The following is a 21,892-nucleotide window of genomic DNA, read 5'->3' on the forward strand; positions in this document are numbered from 1 at the left end:
TTTATTACCCAATTAATTTTTACCCATATCAAATATGGACGGATTGAATTATTTTATTTTATCTATGAAAAAAACCATTGGTAACAAAATGTTTTTGAACTACTTTTATTATATGTTTTCATAAAAAGCGCTAGAATTGTAATAACTAAAATTCTATGTTTATGTTCTCATTTCGATCTATAACTTTCCTACTTAATTTTCAATTTTCTTTACATTTTCGCTTTCATCCAATCAAACACCTTCTCAACCTCCCCATAAATTAATACTCGCTAGTTTTTCTTTGCTTAGTATGCCTCTCATTGGTTCTCGAATTAATCGGAGAACTAGTCAAAACAAAACAAAAAAATTGTAATATCGACTAGTTAAAGTACATTGAATTAATTCAATAACAACCTCTCTTTTCCTTCCATTTTTTAGTACTCTAAATAAAAATACTAAGCAACATCGAACAAGAGCCAGAGTGATTTTCAAAAGTTATGATGATGAAGAAAGGGAACATTTGTTGTCACAGTTGAGAAGAAGATCACACAATTCATTTAATTTTTTTCGCGAAAATAAATTAGCTAGTTATTTTACATAGCTAAAATGGCAAGCTTAACGGCTGCACCATCGAAGAAGATAAGTAATAAGGGAAGTTCAAGTGGACAAGCAGTAAAATTTGCACGTAGAACGTCTAGTGGACGATATGTTAGCATGTCTAGAGAAGACATTGATATGTCGGGTGAATTGTCAAGAGATTACATGAATTATACTGTTCAAATCCCGCCTACGCCTGATAATCAGCCAATGGATATGTCTATTGCTGCTAAAGCAGAAGAGCAATATGTTTCTAATTCATTATTTACAGGGGGATTCAACAGTGTCACTCGCGCACATCTTATGGATAAGATCATTGAATCAGAAGTTTATCATCCTCAAATGGCTGGATCTAAAGGATCATCATGTTCCATGCCTGCTTGTGACGGAAAGATCATGAAAGATGAACGTGGTAACGATGTAATCCCATGTGAATGCAGGTAATTTAGCTATTACATGTTGATAAGGTACAAAGTTGATGTGTAAATTGTGATTCAGCGGAATCGAACTCACGTTTCACCTAGTGGGTGAAAGTTCGAGTAATCAAAGTTTATGTGTTTGTTTTGTGTTTAGGTTCAAAATATGTAGAGATTGTTACATGGATGCACAGAAAGACGTTGGTCTATGCCCCGGTTGCAAAGAAGCTTACAAGGTAGGGGATCTTGATGACGAGATCCCAAATTTTTCTAATGGAGCATTGTCATTACCGGCACCAGATGGTTCAAAAGGTATGATCAGGAGAAATCAAAATGGAGAGTTTGATCACAACAAATGGTTGTTCGAGACACAAGGAACTTACGGGTATGGAAATGCTTATTGGCCTGATGATAGGGATGGAGATGATGGTGATAGAGGAGGTATGCCTAAGACCATGTTGGATACATCTGCTGATATACCTTGGAAACCCCTCAGTAGGGTGTTGCCAATGTCACATAGCCTCATTAGCCCTTATAGGTTTGTAGTTTTCATTTCGTGTTTGTAAAGATAATTGTGCATCAGTTTGATGTATTTTTAATTTATTGCAGTTTGTGTACAGGTTGCTAATTTTTATTCGACTAGTACTACTAGTATTCTTCTTGGCATGGAGAATACAACATCCAAATCCGGAGGCAATGTGGTTATACGTGATGTCAATTATATGTGAAATATGGTTTGCATTTTCATGGCTTGTGGATCAGATGCCCAGGATGTCGCCAGTTAATCGGTCTACCGACTTAGTGGTACTACGCGAGAAGTTTGAAATGCCATCACCATCCAATCCTTTAGGTAGGTCAGATCTACCAGCAGTTGATATATTTGTATCAACGGCTGATCCAGAGAAAGAGCCGCCCCTTGTCACAGCCAACACTGTCCTATCCATCTTAGCAGCTGACTATCCCGTGGAGAAGCTAACGTGCTATGTCTCAGACGATGGCGGTACCCTTCTAACATTTGAGGCAATGGCAGAAGCTACTAGCTTTGCTGATTTGTGGGTACCATTCTGCAGGAAACATGCTATTGAGCCTAGGAATCCTGAAGCCTATTTTCTCCTCAAGGGAGACCCTACAAAGAACAAGAAGAGAGGTGATTTCGTTAAAGATAGACGAAGGGTAAAAAGAGAATATGATGAATTTAAGGTAAGAATGAACAGTCTGCAAGATTCCATAAGAAGGAGATCAGACGCGTTTAATGCTCGAGAAGAAATGAAGATGTTAAAGCAGATGAAAGAGAATGAAACTGATCCTGCAGAAGCAATCAAAGTGCAAAAGGCTATTTGGATGGCTGATGGAACTCACTGGCCTGGCTCATGGTCTATCCCCAGCAGGGATCATCGCAATGATGATCATCCCGGGATCCTTCAGGTTACTTTCTCAAGCAAATAGTAGTACATAATTGTTGAATCCTAATTACAAATATTGATATACATAAATGAAATTGTAATTTAAAGGTAATGTTGAAACCCCCAAGTAGTGATCCCCTAATGGGAGGGGGTGATCAAGATAAGCTATTAGATTTTTCGGAGGTGGACATAAGGCTTCCAATGTTTGTGTATGTATCGCGTGAGAAGAGACGTGAGTATGATCACAATAAAAAAGCAGGTGCCATGAATGCCCTAGTAAGAGCTTCTGCCATTTTATCTAATGGTGCATTCATACTCAACCTTAATTATGATCACTATATATACAACTGCTTAGCTATTCGTGAAGGCATGTGTTTCATGATGGACAGAGGTGGAGAAGACATATGTTTTATTCAATTCCCTCAACGTTTTGAAGGAATCGATCCCTCTGATCGTTATGCCAATCACAACACTGTGTTTTTTGATGGAAATATGCGCGCCCTTGATGGTCTGCAGGTGACTATAACCACTCTATTCAAATTACCAAAAACAATATTAAACATGCTTGATCATCCATTATGTCTGTGTGTGTATATATATATATAGGGTCCTATGAACGTTGGGACGGGCTGCATGTTTAGGCGATTTGCACTTTATGGATTCGAGCCAACAAAACCAGATAAGACACCACAAAAAGATGTAGAGGCTGAAGCATTGAAAGCCACAGAAGTTGATTATGACTTTGATGTGAATGTACTAACTAAGAGATTTGGTAACTCCACAATGTTAGCTGAATCTATTCCAATTGCTGAGTTCCAAGGTCGTCCAATCGCTGATCACCCTGCTGTTAAGTTTGGACGACCCCCTGGCGCTCTTAGAACCCCAAAGGAACCTCTTGATGCCACCAACGTTGCCGAAGCAGTCTCTGTTATATCTTGTTGGTAAGTTAACTAACTCAGAAGTGTTGAATTTTATACCTATTTTATATTTTATACAACTTCCATTTCAATTAGGTACGAAGAAAATACAGATTGGGGTATTCGAATGGGATGGATTTATGGTTCAGTGATGGAAGACTTGGTTACTGGATACCGGATGCACAATCTTGGATGGCGTTCTATATATTGCATCACGAAACGTGATGCATTCCGTGGATCAGCTCCTATAAATCTAACAGACAGACTACATCAAGTCCTCCGTTGGGCTATAGGTTCCGTTGAAATCTTTTACTCAAGAAACAATGCAATTCTTGGAACAAGAAAGCTCAAATTCCTCCAACGTATTGCTTACATTAACGTTAGCATTTATCCTTGCACATCCATTTTCCTCGTTGTTTTCTGTTTTCTCCCTGCACTCTGCCTCATATCCGGTCAATTCGTAGTCCAAAATTTCAGCGTTGCGTTCCTAGTCTATCTATTCGGTCTATCCATCTGTATCATTGGTTCAGCTATCTTAGAGGTGAAGTGGTCAGGAGTTTCTTTAGAGGATTGGTGGAGAAATGAACAATTTTGGGTTATTTCAGGTACTAGTTCACATCTTGCTGCTGTTGTGCTAGGTTTGCTTAAAGTATTCATGGGATTTGAAACATCATTTACTCCTACATCTAACAAACCTGTTGGAGAAGACGTTGACGAAGCGTATGCTGAATTGTACATGGTGAAATGGACTCCATTGATGATACCGCCTATAGTCATTGGTATGGTTAACATAATTGCAGTTGTAGTAGCATTTTCTAGAGCGATATTCGCCATTATACCTCAATGGGGAAAATTCATTGGTGGTGCATTTTTCGCCTTTTGGGTGTTGGCTCACTTGTATCCTTTTGCTAAAGGATTGATGGGTAAAAGAAGAAAAACACCCACAATTGTGTTTGTTTGGTCAGGGCTCATTGCTATAACACTATCATTGCTATGGATAGCTTTTGCTAATCCAGCAGCTGGTCCTGCTGCTGTACAAGGGGTTGCTGGTGGTGGATTTCAATTTCCTTAAATCAAATTTTGTTGCAGATTAGAGTAAAACTAGATTGCAAAATTAATTTATGTAAATTATTACCATTTTTTAAAAAAATATAGAGTTATTAGATTAGGTAAAACAAATAAATAGAGCGGTTCCATCCAACAAAAAATTGGCTGTGGAAATTAGAAACGTTGTGTTGGTCTGTATTTACTGAAAAGAGATTGTTATGTTTTTACACAATTTGTGTGTTACGGTTAATGTCTATGATATTTTATACACATTCCTTATACGTTTACCTTTTTTCATAGATTGACACATGTTTATCTCAACATATTTTAAAATAAATTTTAGAGAAAATGGTCTGAACTCAAATTCCCTCCATCTATATTCGAAATTTCAATTATATATTTTAACTTTTACCCATCTAAATTGTATATTGCTCTATTTTCTACACACCTAAGTGTTGACCTGTCATGGGAGGTGTTGTCACCGCCTCTAGACGCGTCAGAATCAAAAATTTGACGAAAAATTTCTTCTTCTCTAATGGTCATCTTCCCCACCTTTAAATAACTCATTGTTTCTTCTTCTCCACCATTAATCATTGTTCCTTTTGTAAAAAAATTCACAATTTCCTCTCAAAATTAAGTACGATTTAGTTGTTAATGTTCATTTCTACTTCAAATCTTGAATTTAGGGTTTGTAATTTGCTTTAATTCTTAATTAGATTTCTAATTAGAATTTTGAATTTTCTCAAAATTCATCAAAAATGTCAAATGAAAAATTGAATAAGCTTTGTATGGATAAATCAAACTCAATGCTCAAACCTGTAATGAGATACAAACACGAATTTTTGCTGAATTTGCAAACTTCTTGTTCGTAATTAAATTCAGGAATAACATTTTGATCTTGCCCATGCTTGGTGTATGTGTTTTTTCTTGTATTCTTGTTGGACTTTATTTTGAACGATAATAATGTATTATTTTGCATCATTTTCAGTCTAAAATTTGCGATATAGGGAAGGACTTTTCTTTACTTTTATGTTTTAGGAGGCAAAAAGGGGAGAAAAAACAAGAAATGAGGTTCTCAATGGAGTTTCAGCGGGGGACCAGCGCGGAAATCACGCAAGACTAATTATTTGGTTTATGTGTTAAGGTCAGCACTTAGGTGTATAGAAAATAGAGCAATATAAAGTTCAGGTGTCTTATCGGACATCCGTAAAGTTGAAGTCTGTAGTTGGAAGATATCGATTGAGGATTTTTTAGACCATTTACAAATGATAAATTTTAAATGACATATATATTATTGTGTGTGCGTGCGTGCGTGTATGTGTGTGTCGAGAGATTTGGTCAAGTAATATTCAATGACCTTATATATTTATACCATGTGTACTATACAATAATTTATAGAGTTGAGATTCATTTAAATTATATACTTATTATTGTAAGAATAGCTACTAAAAATAACAAAGTTGTCAACATTTTTACTTTTTAAAAACTATCAAATAAAGCAATTAAGTGTACCAAACTAATATATTCAAGAAAGTAATAAAGATTAACAGGAATATGCGAAGTTCCTGACTTTTTACCCGCCAAACTTTTTGGGGAGTAATTTTACACATACTTTTTTCAAATTCTGAAGTAATCTCCAAAAATATATCAAACTTAAAAACATCATTCAGTTCTAATAGTAATTCAATTAAAGAACATGATAATACTTTTAAAAAAAACTTATTTGGAGGTTTTCAAATAATTATAAAAACATATTATTAAGATTCTTCAAAAGTGTCAAATTCTTTAAAATTAGAATAATTTTAAAAATTCAATACAAAAACGAGGTTTGATAGATAAAAAAAGTCGAGAAGTCCGCATACTTCTGCCAGTCTTATTTTTTCTCGAAAATATCAGCTAGGGTACATTTAATTATTTTATCTGATAGTTTTAAAAATTAAAAATAATTGATGGCTTTGTTATTTTTATTTTTAAAATGAGTATATAATTTAAATGGATCTCAACTATAAATTATTATCTAGGTCATTGAACATTACTTGACCTGATTATACTTCATCGGATTTTTATCTATATATATTGTAATAAAAAATATTTATCTTGTAAAATTAACGACTATGCATGAAAAATAAAAACAAAAGTGATGCATATTTTGAATCGCATCATGAACAATCCAGGCATAGTTAGAAGTCGCAGAACCTTGTTTCGATTCAAACATATGAATATTAAAAAAGTAAGCAAATAGGTACCTAAAACTGAAGATGGTGGAAAAAAAGACTCAAAAAATTGTGAATATTCTAACCAATTGAAATAGTAAAAAAGACTTACTTTATAGTGAGATGTTAGGAGTAGCAGCAAAGACTTAATTTATTGAAGAGAGAAAATTATCAAAATAGTCCTTAATGTATGGATTTAGATTGATTTTGGTTATATATGCAACTTATGGAAAAGGTTCTTTATCTATATTAAAAACTTATCAATTTAGTCTTTCATCCTAAAATCTAACGATACAATAAAAATTCTGTCAAATTTAGCAGAGATGTTTTACTCACATGACATTGAAAAATCTTAAACAAAACCTCTATTTTCTTGGATCAGTTCCAAAGAACGAAAACTCCCGTCTTTCCAACAAACAACGCTCTCTCCTTTCCAACAAAAAACCCTTTTTCTTATAAATCAACCGACATAAGTTATTTCCATTGTTGAACGTTGTTAATCAAAAGAAACTCCAAGGGATCGAGCTCCTGTTATGGTAAAAAATTGTTTTGCTTTTAGTCGAGGCAATCCAAAAGCTAAACTATTTGATATTCAAAATTTGCAGTGTTGTTAGTACTATTTTTCCAATCGTGATATGAAAATCTACCTTTGTGATTTTTTACTGTTGACTTTCTTTGGTTTGTATATTCAAGAATATTTAAAAGTTATGGTGTACAAAGTATACATATTTTGTAACACCTAGAAGGTGATCCTAATCGGCTAAAATATGTAATCTTTTAACTGTAGATTCTGTGTTCGAGGAGTCGTTTTTTAGCATCAAAGTTTATCATAAATGATTGATAAAACATCAACTAGCCAAACAGTATGTTGGTGGTATCATTGACTACGTTGATTATATTGAATTGAAGAATCTCAATCTTACTCACTCGAAGAAGATTGTTGAATTATGTGGTTACCTGAATGAGTCAATAATATTTCGCCATAAATGTGAGAAGCTTGGTAACAAATGGAGATTTGTTCCAGGAGGTTGAAGCGCATAACATAAAAAAAAATTATCCCTAAAGATAGAGTAGTGAAGCTATATTTTGAACATTTGGACTCTTATATTGGAACAAACTATTCAATTGAGTTTGATTGCAGAACTAATTGTATTTCAGAGAATGAAAATGTTGTTGAACCTGTTGACAAAGAGTTTGAAAGGGAAAACTTATCTTAGGGAGATGGTTTTGAGGATTCTGAAAATGAATTCTCCAATGTCGAGCTGATGGTTGATAAACAAGGACACTATAAACATGGTTTTGAGGATGACAGATAGCTTGTTACTGATGAAATTGAAAGAAGTTTTGAGGATGATAGAGAGCTTTGTTGAAAAGACGGGAGTTTTCGTTCTTTGGAATTGAAACTGATCCAAGAAAACAAAGGCTTTGTTTAAGATTTTTCAATATCATGTGAGTTGCACGTCTCTACTAAATTTAACAGAATTTTTTTTTTGTATCATTAGGGTTTTAGAGCGAAAGACTTAATTGATAAGTTTTTAAGCTGCATATATGAGATATCAAATCAATCTAAATCCATACATTAAGGATTATTTTGATTATTTTCTCAATTAGAAGAAGTAGAAGAGATTCACTTTATTATAAGATGTTTGATATAATAAAAAAGACCAAAACTATTATAAGATGTTATTATTCTTTTTTAAACAACAATTTAATTTCTAAACTTAATGCATTCAAAGAGAATTTCAAAAGCCTAAAATGTTGTCATATTAAGTTAAATGAACATGGACTATATTGGATTTAATTTGAGATTCATGGAATCTTCATATTTAAAATATATATTGAAAATTTTTGGTCAAAAATAAAATTGATTGAATTTTGAAATTTGAAATAAATCACATAATAATATTCACTAGATTTAAGGATATTTTAAACACTTTTTTTATTTTTTTATTATGAGTCTCAAACTCGAGTTTGAGTGATCACGTGGTAAATCAAAAATAAATTTAAATTCAATTAATGTAGAAAGTTTTTTTTTTTTTTTTAAAGACAATCAATGATTCAAAAATGAAACTGTTGGTGTTTTTATTATTCTGTCATTGTACAATAGAAAAAATGTAGTTCTCTTTTGAGGAATTATCTGAAGAAAATATATGGATTTGTGAAACACCCGCCCAAACGGATAATTTGTTGAGCTCTGGCAGCCATAGCCATGGCTTTCTCTTTGTTCACAACTACATCAACCTTCTCTGTCTCTCTTCGCTGCCAAGCTCGACCCAATACCAGTCGCAGTAGAACCAACCCAAAGCGCCTGTCTACAAACACTAACAGAAGAAGGCAAAAACCCAATCCCCCTCAGCGAAAATCCGGTGAGTTTAGGCCACCATCGCCAATTACCACAGCTGCCGGTGATACTGCCACTACCTTCACTCGTCTACCCCCAAAAGATGACTTTTTTCTTCCGTCCCTCCAAGATTCAACTGAAATGACTCTCTCTGAGTTAACTATTCCCACCCCAGCTAAGAATCGTAAGCAAGAGTTGGATGGTGAAAATGTAGAGAATGTAAGATTTGATTATGGAAAATTCGAGTTGTACGAGGTTGATGATGATATTGAGGATGAGAGCGAGGATGATTTTGATGAAAATGATGATGTGGATGGTCAAATGGAAGGTACTGGAAGTAGGGTGTTTGAGGGTATTGGGAAATTTGAGCTGTATGAGGTTGACGATGAGTTTGATGAAGATGATGATGAGGGCATTGAAATGGAAGGTTCTACAAGTGGGGTTTTTGAGGGTGGTGATGTGTTTGAAGGGGAAGGGAGTGATATAAAGGAGAAGGAGAAAGGGGTTCCAGCAGTAATGAGGTGTTTTGATAGGGCAAAAATATATGTAAAAGCAGGGGATGGAGGGAATGGGGTGGTGGCATTTAGGAGGGAGAAGTTTGTGCCATTGGGTGGACCATCTGGTGGTGATGGAGGGAGGGGAGGAAATGTGTATGTGGAGGTAGATGGGTCGATGAATTCATTGTTGCCATTTAGGCAGAGTGTGCATATTAAAGCTGGAAGAGGAGGTCATGGTCATGGAAAGAAGCAATTTGGGGCAAAAGGCGAGGATGTAGTGGTAAAGGTGCCACCAGGTACTGTCATTAGGGAGGCTGGAGAGGGTGGAATTCAAGGGAATGTACTTCTTGAGTTGTTGCATCCAGGACAGAAGGCATTGCTGTTGCCTGGTGGAAGAGGTGGGAGAGGGAATGCCTCTTTTAAGACAGGATTGAATAGGGTGCCCAAGATTGCAGAGAATGGAGAAGAAGGTCCAGAGATGTGAGTATCTCCAATGAGTATCATTTCTGCTTTTACACTTTGTAATTTTTTGTTGTATCTTTTGTGTACATTCAGCATCAACTATATTGTAGTATGGTATTAGAATGTCGTGACTAGAAAAAATGATCAAAACCTCTTAATTATGGTGTGTCTATTAAGCTGTCATCCTTAATTTTGAATCCTAATTAAGCTAGGACTACATCCTAGTCAGATTTCCTTCACGTTCCATTGTTTATGTATCTTGCAAGTAATAGTCCTATTGATCAGGTGGTTAGACTTGGAGCTCAAGTTGGTTGCTGATGTTGGTATAGTCGGAGCGCCAAATGCAGGGAAAAGTACATTTCTCAGTGTTATAAGTGCTGCTCAGCCAGCTATTGCAAATTACCCCTTTACCACTTTGCTTCCAAATTTGGGCGTAGTTTCATTTGATTATGATGCTACTGTGGTCGTTGCTGATCTGCCTGGTCTACTCGAAGGGGCACACCGAGGTTTTGGTTTAGGCCATGAGTTTCTTCGGCACTCAGAAAGATGTTCAGTCCTGGTACAATCTTTTTCTAAAGGGATCTTTCTTTGTATAAATAAGTTGTATTTGTTCCAATCCTGCATATGTAGAACTATTAGTTATTTGTTGAACCAGATAAGATGTTGGCTAATTGTCATATCACTCGTATCCCTGTATAGTTTGCATGTATTTGAATATGCTTGCTATGTTATAGCTAATTCGTGATGAAGTGTAACTGGGAGAGCTTTTAATCTGAAAATATATATTTGAAAAGGTTAAACAGATTACAAACTATAAGGACAGCCCAGTCCATGAAACATCCTGCATTCACTCAGGGTCAGGGGAAGTGCCGCACCCCTATAATTGCAAACTGTAGTTTGATTTGTTCTTTGTTGTTTTCGTGTTTCAAGATTATGTTGACTTGGTGGTTTTTATATGGCTGAATACATAGACATCTGTTAAGCTTGTCTGAAGTTTTCATTTTGACACCTAAACAAGGGTTTGTGCCTATTGAACACTTTATGTTATCAAAAATGTGCCTACTGATACATTTGGCAGCTCCAAACAAAGTGAAGTGTGTCAATAGAACTCTCTCCTTACATGGAAAATAAAATCAATTAAATTATGATGCGACAATTAAGAAAAAAAAATCAACAACATACCTAATGTATAATCCTACAAAGTGGGGTCCAGGGAGGGCAAAGTGTACGCAGACCTTGGCCCTACCTCAGAGGTTGTTTCCGGTAGAGCCTCTGCTCAAGAAAAAAGAGTCCAAAGAAGTCCAGCGAAAGAAGTAACAGAAGTACAAGAAACATTAGCTAATAACAAAAACAACAGATGGTAAAATAACAAAAACTACAAATATTATGATTGTCGGGTACAAGTAATCAACAGATAGTAAAAAAATGGGAGGACTAGAAACTACATTGGCAATACTATGACTATTAATATGAAGGGCAACAAGACAACATGTTGCTAATTACTTAAATTCTATCCTAATCCGTTTACTCCATGCATCTCCTTTTCACATGTCCGAACCATCTCAGTACTTGCATCGTGTCCTCCACCGAAGCGACTCTTACCTTCTCCCAGATATCTTCATTTCTAGTCCTATCTCTCGCAATATGTCTAAAAACACATTGACTGGTCAAAAGAAACTTTCGGTGGAAGCAAAATTTATATCTTCTGGTCACCTACACCAATTGCTGCTAAAACCAATCACAATTGCCTTTGCGTTCCAGTCTTTCCTCATCTTCATCAGTCAGGTATTGTTCTTTCCCACTTCATTGGATTTCTTTAAAGCGTCCTTTTTCGCTTAACTCTGAGTATGCTAGGCTTGCTTCGATTTGATCCATGAAATTCCATTTGGGTTCTATGAATTTGGATTTAAATATCACAGCTTTCTGTGAATTTGGATGACAGAATTGAAGTTTCTCTTTCTCTGTCGAATGTCATTGACTTCCTCATATTGTGTCATAGTCTTAAGGTAGTCTAAAATCGTGAAATCTGTTGAGAGGTATGGCTGGATTTTGGAGGAAAAAAATGTGGTTTTATCCACTGGGAAAAAATGTCGTAGAAGAAGTAATAGGAGGAGGAGACCAGAATCTGTTGAAAAAACTAGCCAGATTTTGGAGGAAAATAGTGGCCTAATCTGTCTAATAAATGGTGGAAGAGAAGAAGAATAAAGAAGGGGAAGGGGAATGGTGGGTGGTGACAGGGATGGTGGCAAGGGTGGTGATGGACCGGTGGAGGGGGTGACAGGGAGAGAATTTTCTTAAAAAGAAAAATTAGGGCCTTTTTCATGCCTAGGTCAAGTGTTCAAAGTACAACCTTTAGTTTAGGTGTCAAAATGAAATGTTTGGACAAGTTTAAGAGTCCGCATATGTGTTTGGACTTTGGCCTTTTCATATTTTAAAGAGAAAAAAATTAGTGGTATTGATATTTAGCTATCCCTTCCCTTTCTGAGTTCCGCAACATGTAATCCTGTGATATTTCCTTTTTCCTGTTCCTGTGCATCCATATATTTTATAGTTTACTTAAAAGTCCCAATTATTTTGCACTGGTGTATAGCCTTCCTTTATGCTTTCTGATTATTCCGAGATTGAGCTAATAGTTTTGACCAATTGATGGAATTTTTATTTGGAGAAAGGTGCATGTGGTTGATGGTTCATCTCCACAACCAGAATATGAATATGAAGCTGTTCGTCTTGAATTGGAAATGTTTAGCCCTGAACTTGCTGAAAAACCTTATTTAGTGGTTTACAACAAAATGGACCTTCCAGACGCATATGAGAATTGGAAGACATTCAGGGACAGTCTGAGATCTCGTGGAATTGAACCTTTTTGCATGAGTGCAGTGAAAAGAGAGGGTACACATGATGTTATTTGTGCTGCTTATGATCTTGTTTGTAGAAGAGAAGCTTCTAAAGAAGAAGGTAAGCAATTCTTATGTCTGTATTATGATTTGTTTCGATATTACCTGTGGACACTATGCTAAAATACCATTGATTTTCAGCTAATTTGTTTTGACAAGTGCAATAAAATTGAAAAAATGCTTGTTCTAGCTAAATAAATATTCCTATTGTAAGTTTTGGTACCAAAATTGTACAATCTTATTCATCCATAGAGACACATATTTATAGTATAGAAAACTGACTAACTAGCTATTAGATCCCTTGATTCTGGCAGATTTGAGAATCAATGGATGATTTTATTGATCTAATATCCTAACCTATTCAATAGCAAATTAGATATGATTTTATAAGATCAATTTAAATCCTATAAAATCATATCTGATCACACTTTAGATATTTACAAATCAACACTCCCCCTCAAGTTGGTATTTGAATATCTGTCATGCCTAACTTGCTTACAAGAATTTTAAACTTTGGTTTAAACAAGCCTTTCGTGAAAATATCTACAATTTGCTGATTTGTTGTCACAGAAGGCATGCACACCTTCTTCAATCTTCTCTTTTATGAAGTGCCTGTCCACTTCAACATGCTTTGTTCTATCATGTTGAACTGGATTGCGAGCAATACTTATGGCGGCTTTGTTGTCACAGTACAACTTCATTGGTAACACAAATAACTTTTTTAGTTATTCCATCATCTTCTTGAGCAAAATCATTTCACAGATTCCATGGGCCATAGATCGGTATTCTGCTGTACCGCTACTACAAGCTACAACATTTTGCATTATACTCCTCCAAATCACGAGATTTCACCAACCCTGATGTAGACCTCTTATCAATAGTAGAACCTGCCCAATCTGCATCTGTAAAGCTTTCAATGCCTCTATCTTGACCTTTTCTAAAAAACAATCCTTTCCCTGGTGAACTTTTTAGATATCTTAGAATCCTGTAGACCGCTTCTTGATGCTCTTCTTTGGAGAGTGCATAAATTGACTTTCTAAGCTTATAACAAAAGCTATATCAGTTTGAGTGTGTGATTTGGTCAACTTTGGTCAACTGCATTTCCTTCTTTGTTTCCAAATTTAATATTCAGATCAATAGGTGTTTCAGCTGGACGACAACCACTCATGCATGTCTCTTTTAGAAGATCTAGTACATACTTCCTTTATGACACCATAATGCCTTCTTTTGATCTTGCTACTTCCATGCCAAGAAAATATTTTGAAAATATTTTCAACTGACCTAAATCTTTGATCTTGAATTCCTAGGCAACTGTGCCTGGGCAAGTCATCTCCTGAAAGTATAATATCATCAACATACAAGATAGTTGTCTTTCCCTCAAGAGTGTCGAATGAACATGGTGTGATCTGCTTGCCCTTGAGTGTACCCTTGTTTTTTTACAAGCTGAGTAAATCTCTCAAACCAAGCTCTTGGAGATTGTTTGAGCCCGCAGAGAGATTTTTTTAGCTTGCATACTTTAGTTCCATACCTTTCTTATAAACCCAGGGGAGGATCCATGTAGACTTCTTCTTCGAGTTTTCCATTCAAGAGTGCATTTTTCACATCTAGTTGTTGAAGGGGCGAATCAAGATTGGCAACAGTGGTCAGAAGAACCCTGATTGAATTCAACTTGGCAACTGGAGCGAATGTCTCAAGATAGTCAATTCCATAATTTGAGTGAACCTTTTTGCTACCAAACGTGCCTTATACCTCTCAAAGGACCTGCCTTATTTTAACTTTGATGGTAAACACCACTTACAACCCACTGTTTTCTTTCCACGTGGTAGTTCCACCATTTCCCAGATTTCATTTCTCTTAAGAGCATTCATCTCCTCTAGAATTGCCTCTTTCCACTTCGGAACATCCAAAGCATCTTACACATTTCTCGGTATCTCCATTCTAGATAATTGAGAAAGAAAAGTTATATAGGAAGGAGATAAGTTTCTAGATGACACAAAATTTGACATGGGATGGTTTGTGACTTTTCTTACTCCGTTACGTTTGGCAATTGGAAGATCAAGGTCTAAATAACAAGAAGGGGCAAATTAGAATTAGATAATGGAGAATTACCTTGTATTATCAGTAAGATCTTGTGGAGTGGACTTTTAGCTCTGCTAAGCGTCCGTAGTCTCTTTTTCTGGATTTCGGTTTCTTCTCATGTAAACCTGCAATTCCTTTGTTTGTTCCATGTCCTTGTCATTAATTGTATCATGAAAAGACTCTACTGTCTCAGTTTTCTATTTTCATTATATAAGTTGGGATCTCTTACCTTATCAAGATTGTTGCTCCCAAAAATACTATTTCCTGTATCTATCATATAAGGTAGATCATTTTGTTTCTCGCATGTGAGGTCGCGAGAATCCTTACTATCCATTGAATCTTCACTATGTTTCTCCCCATTGAAGATGAGTTTTAAGCAATCCCACTGCTTTAAGTTTCATCATACAGACGATTTGCATAAACTCTGCGAAGTCACTAATTTCATTAGCTTGAACAGTAGAGCCTACAACTCTATCTTCAATATGCAAGATGGCATTGAAATCCCCCATTATCAACCAGGGGCTTGTCATTGAATTTGATTTACCCAGTAAGTCGTGCCACAATTCTTTCCTATCTTGAACTGTATGCAACCCATACACCGATAAGATAGAAACTTTTGTTTGTGTCATAGATGTTCACCAAACCATTGATATACTGTTCATTTATAAGAATACAAAGTCGCACACAGTAGGAATCCATAGTAACCGTACTCTACCTTTCCAGTTTGATATTTACACACTGCTCCCCATCCAGGAACTATTTTGTTATTATCTTTTCAGCATATTTTCTCAATACTCTTTGTTTCAATATCTCTATCATGTCAACTTTATTCACTTGTAGAAACTTTATTAGCTCCTTATGCTTATAAACTTTATTAAATCCCCTGACGTTCCATGTAACAACTTTCATCTAGCTAGAGTCGAAGATTGGTTGGAACTGTACCTCCTATCCCAAATTGCCCAGAATCTTCTGCATTCTCTTTGGGCATCTGCTCCATGTTGACTACAGCAGCCAAAGGGCTTAAGACATTAGCTGTTCCTATAGCCTCATCCTTCCAAACTCTATCAGCGGAGAAGGTATTTTTAGTTGTTTGCCAGCTTGTGCCTTGGTTTCCTCCAGTAGCTTGGATAGATCTGGCATCAGGTGTTAGATTCTGTCCTGGAATACCCAGCTCAGACGTACACTCGTTAATCCAATTAGTGCTGCCTGATGAAGCACCCTGATTCTGAGAGGGTGCCTGTTGTATATGTGCCTTGGGATGCCACATTGTTTTTGCACCTTTTGGCTTAACAGCCTTCGCTCGATCAACTTGTTGAGTTTGTTTTTCCTTGACTGGATCCTGGCATTTATGTCCTATCTTCAGACACTTAGGACAGTAGCTAGGCTTCCAGTCGTATTCTACCTCTTGATCAACTAGCTGCCCCTCGGGGTCTTGAACTTTGATCATATTAGGTAAGGTTCTTGTTACATCCATCTCCACGAGGATCTGGGCATAAGAAATCCTTTCGATCCTAGTGGTGCATTCATCCGCATAGATGGGACGACCCAAAACACTTCCGATTCGACTCAAGGTCAGGTTTCCCCAACAATTTATTGGTAAATTAGGAAGTCGCACCCATAGTGGGATCATACAAAGTACTTCCTCGCCAAACTTAAAGTCAGCATTCCATTCATGAATTATGATGGGTTTCCTGTTCATGGTATAAGGGCCCAAACAGAGAACTGTTTCCTTGTCCTCAATGCTGTTCAAACGTACCACAAAGTACCCATCATTATGGTTATATATTGTATGTTTTGAAGCAAAGTTCCAGTTGGTAGCAATGAACCTGTTAATAGCACCAATGGAAAGAGATGCTCCTACGACATATAGTATGATAGGCTATTTCACTCTATTGAATTTGAGCCACTTTCTACCCTTCAATTATAACAGGTTTGGTGAATTTTAAATTCATCCCATGCGCTACCATATCAAATACACAGAAGTTTCAATGTCCCCACTTTTACTTTTCTCAATGCTTTATCCTCTGTTTTGCCTTTCTACTTTGCAAATGTCAAAAATGGGATCCATGTTTCTCAGGAAATGGTGAACAATTCACATGTTCACTTTTCTCTTATTGCTTGAGTTTAATGAAAAGGTGGACTACCAGAATCGGACATATGGAGTAGCAACCAAGGGTGTGACCTAGTGGTCAATAAAGTGAATTGTGAACTATGAGGTCTTAGATTTAAATCCCAACAAAGGCAAAAAACACTAGGTGATTTCTTCACATCTATCTAAGCCTCGATGGACAGAGTTACCCAGTAGCGGTGGGAGGTAACAACCTAGAATTATTCAAGGTGCGCACAAGTTGGTCCGGACACCACGATATTACAAAAAAAAAAGTAGTACGGATGGGGTAATTAAATTTTGAATGAAGTGTTTATTTTCTTCGTTTATTTCGTTTTTTCAATGGGGAGGGGAAGGAGGATGTGGTAAGACAACTTGCACCCTTGTTCCTTCTTTGTTTTTCTTCTTTGTTTACCTTTCCTTTTCCTCGTAAAGGGAGTAATCAAGTTGTGTACCAGTCATCAAGGATTGCTTCAATAGATTTGATAGGTCTTGCTTCTTTCTTTGTGAATGTGAGGTAAACTCCCAGATTTGTTTTAAAAGGAAATAAAACAAGAGTGTTTATCAATAAATAAAATAAATAAGAGGACGAATGTGAGGGTTTCCGTGAGGAGATTTTCTACAGTGTATTTTCAGCACCAAGTTTTATTTATTGCTGTTAGCTGTATGTCAATTTAGAAAGAGGTGGGAGGGGGTAATAATGCTCAATTCTTTGATTGTATTGGTTGTAATTTCTTGTACAGTGAGAAGGGACCCAGTAAACTTGAACTATGTTGCTGACATGGTGAAAAAGCAGCGAAATGCTCCCATAAACGAGTTTGAGATCTCCCATGATAGTTCTTCCAAAACTTGGTATGTTCAAGGATTAGGCCTGCAACGTTTCGTCCAAATGACAAACTGGAGGTATGGATCTCTCTGTTCTCTGATCCTTTCTTCTTTTACACTTTGTTGGGATCATTGTTACCCATTGTTTCATTATGTATTGTATTGTATTGTACTCTATTGTACTGTATTGTATGGTAGATACAATGTTTGACTAGATTGTATTGTTTGTTGTTGTTTAGTAACATTTTAATTGTTTGGTTTGATTGTGTACTGTATTATAATTTATAAATTTACTTAAATATCCTTAATTATTTTAGGGTAGGAGGTTTGACTAGATTTAAATAATTAAGGTAAAGGGTAAAATAGTATTTTAAAATATTATGTAAAGATATAATTGAAAAAAGAAAGTAAGTAACAATGGGAACACACCAAATTGGTTGTTCCATAAAATAGGGGTTTCCATTGTTACGTAACAACGAAATTTAACAATACAGTACAATACATTTTAAGTAACAATCAAAACAAACATTGTAGGTATAGTAACAATACAATACAATACAATGGATAACAATGATCCAAACATAGTATTACATTCTTGTTTATTGCCTTTCATCAAGTGCCTTTTCCTTCTATTTCTCTTTGGATTAGCATTCCCATGGAAACACATTTTGGTTGTAGCTTGCCCTGATGTTAATTTCATTTTCTTGTATCATAGCCGAGACTACTCGACTAGTCAACATTTTCAAGGTAGAGTTGAACTTTTTCTAGTGGTCTCATGTATCATCCTAAATTAGGTGTACAGAGATTTTATGTTCGTAGATGATAGGGAGTTCTAAGTCCGGTCCTGTCCATTTCTTTGCTTCATGGACATGTTTTAAATCAAGTTTTGTTTGAGATCCTCAAGCCAATGAAAATTACATTGAGTTCATTAAAAAGGAATCTTATTCTCTGTGCAGATATATGGATTCAGACAGAAGATTTCAACACGTTTTGGAAGCATGTGGTGTGAATAAATCTCTGCTCAAGCTTGGCGTGAAAGAGGGTGACACTGTCGTTGTTGGAGATGTATGCCTATGCTTCATTGCTTCGTTATTCTTAGCCTCTAGAGTGCATAATTGCGTCTTTTCTCGTAATTTACATTGAACTTATTTGCTGATAGCTTCTTATTCTATTACTTAAGTTCGCCTATTCAAAGCTTACCAGTACTATATTTTGCTTTGTGTATCATGTCATAGAAAAAAGCTCTTGACATCTTCAGTGACATGTTGTCGTAGTTGAGTAAAAAGGAATTCTTGCGAGACTATTTTCTCTTCCAGCAGCATAATTTTCAGTTTTTGCTATATGTGTGCAAGTATCAGGAATAATATGACTGAGTTTTGCATCATTCTTTGCCAGATGGAGTTGGAGTGGCATGATTATGATAGTGCAGGCTCTATAAGTAGGAGGAAGTGGTCTTCAGAACCAAGTCGATAAGTTCATGGTTGATCTTAAGAATATGCTGCTAATCAAGAAATCGTACAAAGACTAAACATCCTTGTTGGTGGTGCATTTCCCAGCTCTTAAACCAGAGCTGCTGAAAATCTGATTATATTATACATCTGCACTACGGAAAAGACACATGTAAGTACTATAATTTTGTTCGAGATATTGCATGAAAAATTGTTTCCTTTGTGCTAATGTGAATTATAAATTTGGGATTGTTGTAAACTTATACTTGCTTTCTACTTAGGTTCGTGCTCTCACGTTTTAAATAATATAATCACACCTCCAATTTAGCAGATCGATCGAAACACCTTACAGAGCTGCAAGAGGAATTGAGCCGGAAGATATGGTACGATCTCCCATCATCTTTGGTTCATGCCATATTAATGCAGCTTTCTGCTTTCTAGTGCAATAAGGTGTATCACTATCCCCAGTAGTTAATTTATGACAGTGACAGTAGAGATGTGTGTTGTTTTTTTTTTATACATTTAGAAACATGGTTATGGTGGTCAGTGTGACCATATAACCACCAATCCCTACTTATTTGGGATCATAGTTGTTGTGGTCACACTTAAGTTCCAAATATAAGTAAGTTGATAAAAGTTGTAGTAATTTTTTCGAAGAAGTTTCTCTTCTAATGTTGACTATTGCGTTATTATAGAGGATTATGGATGTTATAAAATTTTTACATAATTATTCCAGGAATAACTATCTCTGTATTATAATTATTATGTTAGGTACATTTTCTACAATGTTATAGGACGCCTGTTTGTTTAAGTACTGGAGAATGATTTAGTCTTCAGAAAAATTTCAAGAGTTTAATGGTGGTAGTTGTGGTGGTGGAAGATAGTAATAACTAATAATAATAATAATAATGAATGAATGATTGTGCTGGTTGACGATATATTGTGATGACCGATGGTGATTATTGACAGTGTTCTAGTAATGATAGTTGGTGGGTGATCATGATTGTGAAGGATGTCTAGTGGTAGTAACAATTGACTGTGGTGGTTGTGATTGAGGACGATGGATGTGATTGAGTGGTAGGTGGTGGTAGTTGATAATGGTGAATAATGATGGTTATTCATGAAATCGGATGGAGTAGCCATTAAATTTTAATGATATTGCGACTTTGTTATATATCTTAATTGTTTAGACTAGTTAAAGGGTAGTAAAACAATAACAAAAGATGGACGTAATGATAAAGATATGAACAATTAAGATTCAATACTTAGTTTTTTTTTTTTTACTTAGTTGCTGAAATTTTAATAATTAAAATTAAAATTAAATTTTTTGTTAAGTGCTAACAAATAAGGTTTTAATCTCGCTCCGAATTTCACTTTTCCTTCTCTATCCTCTCCTTCCTACGTTTCCTATACTCAATAATTGTTTTTACTAACGTATACTATATGTTGCAATGTTGATAGAAGCAAAACCAGTATTAAGAGCTAGGAGTTCTAAATTTCAAGACACTAGTGTGAAAAATATTTACTGTCCTTTCTTACTATTGAGATGACAATCACTTTTGTTCTTGCAAATTAATATATACATATTTTTTTTCAAATTTTCTAATATAAATAGAACTTCTATAAAAACCCTAGTTGATAGGTCCTAAACTATAAATTGCACTATGAAGGTAGAGAAATGAAACATACAAACTTACAAAATTATGTGAGGATATGAAATAATCCCAAGGGTGAATTGATTAGAGTTGAGACTAACAATGAAACAAGAACATGGGTGAACCTATCATCATATGAAATTATTATTCTATGTGCGAATAAAGTTTTATATTTAATTTTTATATTAATTAAAAAAAGATTCGGAAGTTATATATAAAGTGTAGAATTTCACCTTTTGAAAAAAATTATATAGGCTTACTCCAAAATACAATGATATCACACCTCGTTAAGAATATTTTTGAGCTGATTAAATCCAACAACTAATATCAAAGTCCAGGTTCAACAGGAGGAGCATGGCTAAGGTAGATGAAAGGACAGGGGCTCGATGATGATAGCGCATAGTGATATCTCAAAATTGACTCGTGTATATCATGGTGATGAGTTATTGGTGTGCGAATAAAATTTCACATTAACAGCTAAAAAGATTGAAAAACTACATATTAAATGTAAGATCGTATGAAATATTTTACAGTAAATCAATTTAACTCAAAATATATAATTTCACACTTCGTTAAATATAATTGATTTAGCACATATATTGAACTTTTAGTTTTATATAGTAATCGACGAAATGGAAACACAAATGTAAGCTCATTGTAGAGAGCATTAGACCTCAGGGCCCAATCCAAAGATTTAGCTACTGACATTTATATAAACTCAATATCAATCTTTTACTACTATTTTGAATATTTATTAATAAATATTTAATTGTGATCTCAATTAATATTAATTATCATTTCAAAATATATACATATACATGATATGAATATTATTCATGTGAATTCGATAGATTATCGACATATACTTATTTAGAACTAAGCAACCTATTGTATTTGTTTAGAATCTTAAGACCACTTATTAATATTTTTATTTACTTATAAACGGTCCTTTATTCATAAATAACTTTTGCTGTCTTCGTGGAGTTTTGTATTTAACTATAAAATATAGGGA

General features: G+C 35.2%; 2 protein-coding genes and 1 long non-coding RNA gene across 5 annotated transcripts; 2 read left to right on the plus strand and 1 right to left on the minus strand.

Annotated features, from left to right (window-relative positions):
- Positions 1 to 211: 211 nt before the first annotated feature.
- LOC101249758 (cellulose synthase-like protein D4) lies at positions 212 to 4,629 on the plus strand. Its single transcript, XM_004229255.5, has 6 exons — positions 212 to 1,016; positions 1,150 to 1,530; positions 1,613 to 2,417; positions 2,504 to 2,911; positions 3,002 to 3,336; positions 3,409 to 4,629. The coding sequence occupies exons 1-6, from the start codon at positions 586 to 588 to the stop codon at positions 4,382 to 4,384; spliced, it is 3,336 nt and encodes a 1,111-aa protein (XP_004229303.1). The 5' UTR covers positions 212 to 585; the 3' UTR covers positions 4,385 to 4,629.
- Positions 4,630 to 6,777: 2,148 nt separating this feature from the next.
- Positions 6,778 to 8,229, minus strand: LOC138349010 (uncharacterized). The gene is made up of 2 exons (XR_011221530.1): positions 7,530 to 8,229; positions 6,778 to 7,100 (listed from the first exon to the last, which is right to left on the minus strand). It is a non-coding gene; the product is annotated as an uncharacterized lncRNA (long non-coding RNA).
- A 409-nt stretch (positions 8,230 to 8,638) lies between these two features.
- Positions 8,639 to 19,967, plus strand: LOC101268794 (GTP-binding protein OBGC, chloroplastic). 3 transcript variants are annotated; one of them, XM_010322835.4, is made up of 7 exons: positions 8,639 to 9,890; positions 10,158 to 10,431; positions 12,542 to 12,827; positions 17,696 to 17,855; positions 18,734 to 18,842; positions 19,173 to 19,397; positions 19,557 to 19,967. In XM_010322835.4, the coding sequence occupies exons 1-6, from the start codon at positions 8,782 to 8,784 to the stop codon at positions 19,248 to 19,250; spliced, it is 2,016 nt and encodes a 671-aa protein (XP_010321137.1). In that variant the 5' UTR covers positions 8,639 to 8,781; the 3' UTR covers positions 19,251 to 19,397; positions 19,557 to 19,967. The 3 variants fall into 3 exon arrangements, with proteins under 3 accessions (XP_010321137.1, XP_010321129.1, XP_010321141.1); XM_010322827.4 differs by having other exon boundaries at positions 8,647 to 9,890; positions 19,507 to 19,967; XM_010322839.4 differs by having other exon boundaries at positions 8,648 to 9,890; positions 19,554 to 19,967.
- Positions 19,968 to 21,892: the final 1,925 nt, after the last annotated feature.

Source organism: Solanum lycopersicum, chromosome 1, assembly GCF_036512215.1.
Source record: "Solanum lycopersicum chromosome 1, SLM_r2.1".
NCBI classification, from domain to species: Eukaryota; Viridiplantae; Streptophyta; class Magnoliopsida; order Solanales; family Solanaceae; genus Solanum; species Solanum lycopersicum.

Excerpts from the sequence above, each read along its gene's own strand:
- LOC101249758 (XM_004229255.5), top strand. The coding sequence starts at position 586 with ATGGCAAGCTTAACGGCTGCACCATCGAAGAAGATAAGTAATAAGGGA. Across the intron at positions 1,531-1,612 it reads AGCCTCATTAGCCCTTATAG|GTTGCTAATTTTTATTCGAC; the intron begins GTTTGTAGTTTT and ends GTTTGTGTACAG. Across the intron at positions 2,912-3,001 it reads GCGCCCTTGATGGTCTGCAG|GGTCCTATGAACGTTGGGAC; the intron begins GTGACTATAACC and ends ATATATATATAG.
- LOC101268794 (XM_010322835.4), top strand. The coding sequence starts at position 8,782 with ATGGCTTTCTCTTTGTTCACAACTACATCAACCTTCTCTGTCTCTCTT. Across the intron at positions 9,891-10,157 it reads GGAGAAGAAGGTCCAGAGAT|GTGGTTAGACTTGGAGCTCA; the intron begins GTGAGTATCTCC and ends CCTATTGATCAG. Across the intron at positions 12,828-17,695 it reads AGAAGCTTCTAAAGAAGAAG|TGAGAAGGGACCCAGTAAAC; the intron begins GTAAGCAATTCT and ends TTTCTTGTACAG.